This window comes from Nematolebias whitei, chromosome 9 (genome assembly GCF_014905685.2).
Source record: "Nematolebias whitei isolate Nwh7 chromosome 9, NemWhi1, whole genome shotgun sequence".
In the NCBI taxonomy this organism is placed as follows: domain Eukaryota; kingdom Metazoa; phylum Chordata; class Actinopteri; order Cyprinodontiformes; family Rivulidae; genus Nematolebias; species Nematolebias whitei.
In genome coordinates this window covers 50,894,830-50,904,291 of record NC_056506.1, presented here as the reverse complement: position 1 = coordinate 50,904,291, position 9,462 = coordinate 50,894,830, and the positions used below count along the sequence as shown (strand labels likewise).

The 9,462-nt window shown below is 44.9% G+C and overlaps 1 protein-coding gene across 2 annotated transcripts in view; it reads right to left on the bottom strand.

Moving 5' to 3' along the window:
* Positions 1-7,881: 7,881 nt before the first annotated feature.
* LOC119415276 (discs large homolog 1-like protein) overlaps positions 7,882-9,462 on the bottom strand; it is a 97,573-nt gene continuing 95,992 nt past the window's right edge. For both annotated transcript variants that reach the window (XM_037682452.1, XM_037682453.1), the window contains exon 27: positions 7,882-8,960. In XM_037682452.1, the coding sequence (XP_037538380.1) occupies positions 8,854-8,960 (107 nt within the window). In that variant the 3' untranslated portion in view covers positions 7,882-8,853. The remainder of the gene's footprint in view (positions 8,961-9,462) is intronic.

Below are 9,462 nucleotides of genomic sequence, written 5' to 3'. Positions count from 1 at the left end.
CTCTCTGGGTCGGGGAGGAGGTCTTGCCCCAAGTGGAGGAGTTCAAGTATCTTGTCGTCTTGTTCACGAATGAGGGAAAAATGGAGAGAGAGATCGATAGGCAGATAGGTGTGGTGTCTGCAGTGAAGCGGGCGCTGTACCGATCTGTCGTGGTGAAGAGAAAGCTGAGTCAAAATGCGAAGCTCTCAATTTACCGCTCTATCTACGTTTCTATCCTCATCTATGGTCATGAGCTTTGGATTTTGACCAAAAGAACAAGATCTTGGATGCAAATGGCCAAAGTGAGTTTTCTCTGCAGGCTGTCTGGGCTCTCCCTTAAAGATAGGGTGAGCAGCTCGGTCTTCTAGGAGGGACTCAAAGTAGAGCTGCTGCTCTGTGGTGGAAGTGGTCTCCAGCTACAAGTACTTGGGTGTACACATGAACGACAACCTCAGCTGGGGCAACAACACTTCCAGCCTGATCAAGAAAGCTCATCAGAGACTCTACTTCCTCAGGTGGCTGAGACGAGCTGGTCTGGAAGCTCAGTCCTCACCTCCTTCTACAGGTGTGCAGTGGAGAGCATCCTGTGCTCCAGCATCAACGTGTGGCATGGAGGCTGCACAGCTGCAGAAAGAAAAGCTTTGCAGAGAGTGGTGAAGGCTGCACAGAAGATGTTGGAGTCAGTCTCCCCACCATCACAGGCATTTGCACCTGCATCATGAAGGACCCCACTCACCCAGCACACACACTTTTTGCCCTGCTCCCCTCAGGAAGGAAGTTGAGGAGCATTAAGTGTAGAACCACTAGACTGAGGAACAGCTTCTACCCAGATGCCCGAGCCACCTCAACTGGCTCCTATCAACGTGGAGAAGCAGAGTCAGAGATTCTTTATCGTCGTTCGCACGAAATTATGTACACAGGGTCCCAGTTACATCCAACAATAAATATGTAAAAGAAAAACAGTAATAAGATCTAAAATATGAACTAAGAAAGACATCAACTAAATATACACTAAGCACTAATAGCATAAAAACATTACGTCGAACAGCAGCACATGAGCATGAGTCTGTGTGAGCAGATGAGCACGCATGAACACATTAGCATGAAACAGATCAGCAGCAACATGATGCGATTTTTCAGTGATTATTCTGGTTAGAGATTCATGAGTCTAAGAGCTTCAGGTTAGGATGCCTCCCTGGTGAGGTGTTCCAGACACGTCCCACTGGGAGGAGACCCAGAGGAAGACCCAGGACACGCTGGAGGGACTATGTTTCTCGGCTGGCCTGGGAACGCCTCAGACTTCCCCCGGAGGAGCTGGACCAAGTGGCTGGGGAGAGGGAAGTCTGGGCCTCCCTACTTGAGCTGCTACTCCCACTACCCGACCCCGGATAAGCGTAAGAAAATGGATGGATAATTTATTAACCTAATCAAATTAATATTTACCCTTTAGAGGAGCTCATACTAATTTTTTTTTTCATTTACCATTTACAGGTCCTTCTAAAAAAATTAGCATATTGTGATAAAGGTCATTATTTTCCATAATGTAATGATAAAAATGAAACTTTCATATATTTCAGATTCATTGCGCACCAACTGAAATATTTCAGGTCTTTAATTGTTTTAATACTGATGATTATGGCATACAGCTCATGAAAACCCAAAATGCCTGTCCCAAAAAATGAGCATATCATGAAAAGGTTCTCTAAACAAGCTATTAACCTAACCATCTGAATCAACGACGTAACTCTAAACACCTGCAAAAGATTCCTGAGGCTTTTAAAAACTCCCAGCCTTGTTCATTACTCAAAACCACAATCATGGGTAAGACTGCCGACCTGACTGCTGTCCAGAAGGCCATCATTGACACCCTCAAGCAAGAGGGTAAGACACAGAAAGAAATTGCTGAACAATAGGCTGTTCCCAGAGTGCTGTATCAAGGCACCTCAGTGGGAAGTCTGTGGGAAGGGAAAAGTGTGGCAGAAAACGCTGCACAACGAGAAGAGGTGACCGGACCCTGAGGAGGATTGTGGAGAAGGGCCGATTCCAGACCTTGGGGGACCTGCGGAAGCAGTGGACTGAGTCTGGAGTAGAAACATCCAGAGCCACTGTGCACAGGCGTGTGCAGGAAATGGGCTACAGGTGCCGCATTCCCCAGGTCAAGCCACTCTTGAACCAGAAACAGCGGCAGAAGTGCCTGACCTGGGCTACAGAGAAGCAGCACTGGACTGTTGCTCAGTGGTCCAAAGTACTTTTTTCGGATGAAAGCAAATTTTGCATGTCATTCGGAAATCAAGGTGCCAGAGTCTGGAGTAGAAACATCCAGAGCCACCGTGCACAGGCGTGTGCAGGAAATGGGCTACAGGTGCTACATTCCCCAGGTCAAGCCACTCTTGAACAACAGACTGCATCAGAAGCATCTCGCCTGGGACTGCTGCTGAGTGGTCCAAAGTTATGTTCTCTGATTACAGTAAATTTTGCATTTCCTTTGGAAATCAAGGTCCCAGAGTCTGGAGGAAGAGAGGAGACACAGAATTCACATTGCTTGAGGTCCAGTGTCAAGTTTCCACAGTCACTGGGGTGCCATGTCATCTGCTGGTGTTGGTCCACTGTGTTTTATCAAGGGCAGGGTCAATGCAGCAGCTATCAGGAGATTTTGGAGCACTTCATGCTTCCATCTGCTGAAAAGCTTTATGGAGATGAAGATTTCATTTTTCAGCACGACCTGGCACCTGCTCACAGTGCCAAAACCACTGGTAACTGGTTTACTGACCATGGTATTACTGTGCTCAACTGGCCTGCCAACTCTCCTGACCTGAACCCCGTAGAGAACCTGTGGGATATTGTGAAGAGAAAGTTGAGAGAACAAGACCCAACACTCTGGATGAGCTTAAGGCCGCTATCGAAGCATCCTGGGCCTCCATAACACCTCAGCAGTGCCACAGGCTGATTGCCTCCATGCCACGCCGCATTGAAGCAGTCATTCATGCAAAAGGATTCCCGACCAAGTATTGAGTGCATAACTGAACATGATTATTTGAAGGTTGGAGTTTTTTGTATTAAAAACACTTGTCTTTCATTGGTGGGATGAAATATGCTAATTTTTTGGGACAGGCATTTTGGGTTTTCATGAGCTGTATGCCATAATCATCAGTATTAAAACAATTAAAGACCTGAAATATTTCAGTTGGTGTGCAATGAATCTGAAATATATGAAAGTTTCATTTTTATCATTACATTATGGAAAATAATGACCTTTATCACAATATGCTAATTTTTTGAGAAGGACCTGTATTTATCCAGGTAGTCTCATTGAGTCTTGAACTCATTTTCAAGAGAGACCTGTTTTGGGAGCAGATGGTGGGGGTTAAGGGCATTGCTCAGGGGCCCAGATTGGGGCGAATGAGGGTGGAGGCAGGTGTGAATGTTTCGCCTTTTTCACCCACATTTTGATGTTGACGGTACTGGGAGTTGAACCTGCGACTTTCCGAACACAGGCTCATCTTCTAACATCTGCGCCACCACTCCCCCAAATATAAAGATAATTTATGGGTGTGGCTGATCGTCGGGGTCATTAAAGGTCAAAGATGGGTCAAGATGGTGGGCTGAAGACCCGACAGCTTGCAGGACACAAAGACCCGGTCCTGAAGACCCGACAGCATGCAGGACACAAAGACCCGGTCCTGAAGACCATGACAGCCTGCAGGAGACAAAGACTTGGTCCTTTAGACCATGACAGCCTGCAGGAGACAAAGCCCGGTCCTGAAGACCTTGACAGCCTGCAGGACACAAAGACTTGGTCCTGAAGACCTCAGCCTGCAGGAGACAAAGACTCGTCCTGAAGACCTCAGCCTGCAGGAGACAAAGACCCGGTCCTGGAGACTTCAGCCTGCAGGAGACAAAGACCCGGTCCCGGAGACCTTAGCCTGCAGGAGACAAAGACCCGGTCCTGAAGACCTCAGCCTGCAGGAGACAAAGACCTTGACAGCCTGCAGGAGACAAAGGCCCGATAGCTTGCAGGACCCAAAGACCTGGTCCTGAAGACCTCAGCCTGCAGGAGACAAAGACCTGGTCCTGGAGACCTCAGCCTGCAGGAGACAAAGACCCGGTCCTGAAGACCTCAGCCTGCAGGAGACAAAGACTCGGTCCTGAAGACCCTGCACCAAAACACAACCAAAGACCTGAAGCCACCACCCGGATCCTGAGGGGACCCAGGCTGAAAGCCCCTCAGCAGTGAGGTCCTGATGAATGAAACGTGTCCTCTGAGGACAAACGCTTCTCCAAATTGAGATCCATCTGGCTGCAGGTAAGACACTGACAGGTCAAAATCTTATGTTTGTGTAACATCTTCATTTTTGTTCAGTTCTATTTAGATTTATTATAAACTGCCCAGTGCAGAAAGGTCCAGTTTCTGTCACTGAATCTGGTTTTATTTTTGTTAATAAAAAGCTGCTGGTTCATCGTTCTTTATTGTCTTTCTCATCACGTGATGCATGAGGTGGAACTAAATTATGTACTCAAGGACCCAGTTACATCCAACAATAGCAAAAAATATAAAGTATAAAAATAAACTGTATACAAGGATCTAAGATATTCACTAAACACTAATAATGTAATATATTACGGTGCATTAAACAGCAGCCTGAACATGAGTCTGTAGTGAGCAGATGGCTATGAATATAGCAGCTTAAAGGCAAGAGATCAGCAGCATGGATAATCAGCAGCACCGGTCACATATCACCAATTCAGTGTCATCACAGTGATTATTCTGGTTAGAGATTCATGAGTCTAACAGCCTCAGGGTAGAAGCTGTTCCTCAGTCTAGTGGTTCTACACTTGATGCTCCTCAACCTCCTTCCTGAGGGGAGTGGAACAAAAAGTGTGTGTGCTGGGTGAGTGGGGTCCTTCATGATGCAGGTGATGCTTTCTGAAGAAAAACTTAATGAGATCTGGAGAGCCCGGTGCTTGGACTCGCTTGTCCCGGGTACGAAGTGTCACCTAAAGATCCATTAAGTGTCACAACTGCTTCAGTTAAATGATCAACCCTGGGAGGAAGACGCAACGGTAAATCAAAAAGCCATTTTATATTGAAATGATAAAGGCCCGCTGCCCATAAAGTCACAGTTTGAACTCGAGAACTTATGTGGAGAAATAACCGAGGCCTCCCAGAAACAATCGTTTGGCTGCTTCTAAAAATATCTGCTTAAATGCAGCCTGCAGGTGGCGCTGTAGCTCCGCCACAACACAAACAGGAAACAAGACGAGGAGCTTGTTCAGAACTGTAGACCGACACATCATCAGGGTGGTGAGGGTCATGGAGGACATCGATTCTCTTACCATCTCACCAGAACAGGGGAGTGACGTTCCGAGGGGCAGGAGGCGATCACGGCGCCGATCCATCGGGGCAGGTGGGACAACCTGAAAAATTCTGTTCACCCCACAAAGTAGTTCCTCCTAACCCTCACCATGTAAATGATTCATGTGCTGAGCTTTTTGTGCAAAAGTCCAAGAAACCGTAATCATGAGGCCGAGCGAGTCGGCCCCAGCCGAGCACCAGGGTCCGGCAGGTCCTGAAGAGCCAGCTGAACGGGTCAAGGACCTTCAGTTTCCCCTTAACATAGAACTTTACTGATCCTGCAGGACATTGTTGTGCTAGAGTTTCAATATGAATCACACAAGATCTAAAAACTAACGGAATATAAAAACAGTAAAGGTGCAGAACAGGTCAAGTTTGGACAGAAACAAAGTGCAGGATTCATTTGATTGTCCTCTGTGTAGAAAGGGGGAGGAGTTTGATGAAGACTGTTCCACAGGAACATGAAAAACATAAAAACCAACTCCCTCACATAATCCCAGCTGCAGCGCTTCACATGTTTTCAGTTCATTACGTTTTTAAAAGCAAGACGAGGCTGAAATTCAGTCTTTGCTCTGAACGCACCAAGAATACGACAAAGAACCAAGTTCATGTTTGAACTGCGAGAAAACCTCGAGTTTCAGCTCTACAGCAGACGTGTCCAGCCAGGGTCCTGGAACTGTCCTGCAGGCTTCACCCGCTTCCTGCTCCAACCCACTGGATTCTACGGTTCAACCACCGCTTCATGCTCTGCGCTAAAACCTGCAGTAGAGTGGCCCTCTTGAGAAACATTTGGCCCTCGAGGGCCACCATCATTTGAGAAACATTTGGCCCTCGAGGGCCACCATCATTTAACATTTGGCCCTTGAGGGCCAGGACTAGATAAGTAATTGTTTTACCCGCTGAATAAAAATCAGAACCACATCAAGTTTTCTTGTTAAGTTTTTTTTTTTAATTATGCTTAAAAAAGAAAATTAAAGACAAAGGAGGAGGTGATCAGAGAAACAAACATTTTAAAATATTTTTACACTTTTCTATCATTTATGATTAATGCAAAGAAAATAATCCCGTAGTGCTCAGAGTTCAATATAGACTTTTATTATAAGAAAATAGGCAGTTTACCGAGGGTTAAATATCCTGTCCACACCTGAGGACGCCTGGAGGTGGCAGCTCAGCTACAGGCTCCGCCCCCCAGGTCACATGATCCACATCGTGGGCGTGGTAAGACACTGATGCCACTGAGGGATGTCGCCGTGACGACCACCAGGGCTCACGCTCGCATCGCAGGAGGGCGCCGCTCCGAACGACCAGCTTTTTTTTTTAGTTTAGGATTATTTTTAAAATAATAAAACTTGGTTGTTTTTCCGCTTTTTTTATTCTCCTGCAATAAAATCCACATAAGTTTATGTTTTGTAAATTTTATACGATGTGCAAATAAATTTATAAGAATGTTTTAATATTTAATATATTTTGTTTTATACATTTAAGGCAACTGAGTCTATTTTGTACTAAAGTACAGTTTTAATAAAATACATTTTTAAATAAACTTTTTTGTTTTAAATCACCTTTCTGGGTGGAGTTTGCATGTTCTCTCCGTGCATGTGTGGGTTTTCTCCAGGTGCTCCAGTTTCCTCCCACAGACCAAAAACATGCATGCTAGGCTGATTGGTGACTCTAAATTGTCCCTAGCTGAGAGAGAGAGAATGTTTGTCTCGTTTGTCTCTATGTGTCCCTGTGATGGACTGGAGACCCGTCCAGGGTGTCCCCCGCCCCTCGCACAGTGATTGACGGACATGGGCACCAGCGACCCCCGTGACCCAAAATGGAAGAGGCGGGTAAAAGATAATGGATGGATGGAGTAAAATTTTGTAAACAAACTTCCAATGTTTTATCTAAATTATATTTTTTGAACAGATAATTTTGTAAATTACCGTAAGGGCCGATCTATAGAGTGCACCTGACTAAGTAGCACGCCTGTGTATGAGCTGCAGGTGTTCATGTTGCAACATGTGTCAGCACAGCTGCTGAGACAGATGTGCAGCTTGTTGTAGATCAAGAATCAACCACCAGGTGGAGTTTTATAAACTTCATCTTCCTGTTCAACACAGAGTGAAGCCCACAGGTCGTCATGGCAACCACCTCCCTCGCTCATGGTTACTGAATGGACCAACACAAACTAAATGATTAACAGTGAACTTACATTTTACCCATAATCCCTCTCTGAGGTCATGTGACCAGAAGTTAGCCACAATTAACCAATGAGGTAGTCCGTTCATTGTGTTGGTCCAGTCAGTAACCACGAGTGAGGGAGGCGGTTGTCATGACGACCTGTGGGCTTCACTCCGTGTCATGAGGACCCCTCCCCACAAGAGAGACGTGTGTTGGGCAGCTACGTGAGCGCTCGGGTGCAACAAAGCAAAATGTTTTTAGAGGCAGGAAGCTCGATAGCCTGTCAAAATAAAATATCAAAATGATAAAATAAAATAAAAATCTTTAAATCAGCTGCGGAGTTCAAAGCCTGTGAAAAAAGTAGCAGCTTATACACCGGAAATTACGGTAACTAAATTTTCTTAAATAGGTTAAAAAAACTTTTGCTCAACTTTGGAAAAAGTTTAAATATACATTTAATTTAATAAAGTTTTATTTAAATGACGTTTCTTCAGCAGTTTTTTTGCACAATAATGAAATAAGGTGTAAACATGAATATATTTTTAATTCTTTTGGCACAATCTGGTGAAATCTAAAACTAACAATAGAATTAATGTGAATTATTCGTAGTTAAAATAGTGATCTGTGTAACAATGTAAACGTTGCTGTAATAAACTGTTTATCTTGTAAAAGTCTTTTCTTGTCCTTCTAAATGTTTTTGGCACTGAACTGATTTTTGACCCCGAGTTTGATCTTTGTTGTCGTTAAGTTTGAAATGTCACACGTGGGCGTCGAGCTCCACGGCGCCCCCCGGCAGCGGAGCAGCGAGCCTGCAGCGTCCTGACCGACGCCCTGCAGCGGCGAGGAGCAACAAAAACAAGTTTCTATGACGTAAAAAAAAAAAAAGCCGAGACGTTGAGGTGAAAGGGCTGATGGGAAATTAACAGGGTTCACTGACATGCTGTTAAAGCTCAAACGTGCAAAGTTTTGCTTTTTGTGTCTCGTTCTCCTCTGATCCAGACACTGAGGCTCCGCCCACCTGGTTACCTTACCTCTGCCTCAGACTGAGGCTCTGCCCACCTGGTTACAAGACTAAAAGGGAAAACCCCACAAAAATAATAAAAATAAAAATCTGCTTCGTACGTCTCCTGAACTCCTCTTCTCCTGCAAAGTTCTCCTCCCTTAAACATTAAGGAGCCGTACCGAGTGTGATGTCACTTCCTGTGTGCTTAACACAAGAAACCAAAGATGGCGTCCAGTCAGGTAAATCTACAACATGTCTGCTGATCGTTGGGGGGTGGAGGGAAGAGGCCGCCTCTTTTCAAAATAAAACAAAGTGAACGTGAAGAGGAAGAGTGATGAAGATGAGGAGCGTCTCATAACTTCTCCTTGGACAGAACCCAGATGAACGGACCCGACTGCTCCTCGATGATCTGCTTCGCCTGATCGTAGATCTCCTCCAGGGTGTCGCCCTGCACGACGGCTGCACACACAAACACGGAGCTGTCAATCAGCCAATGACACCTGTCAATCAACTGCTGGAGTGGCTACTTAACGAGCGGTTGGATCACAGAAAATGTTTGGGCTTTACAGCAGCCCCTCGTTTATCACGGGGTCCAGAACATATCCCGTGATAAACGAGGGGCTGCAGTGAATGGAGAGAACAGCCGAAGGCTGCAGGACGTGGGCCGCGTGTAGAACCCAGGCTGGTTCTTGTGGACTGGTTCAGTTCTTGTTCTGAACCAAACATGTCCAGGTCTTTCAGCTTTAGCTTTTGGATTGTTGATCATTGATTCTGACCAGTTAAACAAAATTTATTTAATTATTTAATTTATTCTAATCAGTTAAACAGAATTTATTTAATTATTTAATTTATTCTGATCAGTTAAACAGAATTTATTTAATTATTTAATTTATTCTAATCAGTTAAACAGAATGTATTTAATTATTTAATTTATTCTGATCAGTTAAACAAAATTTATTTA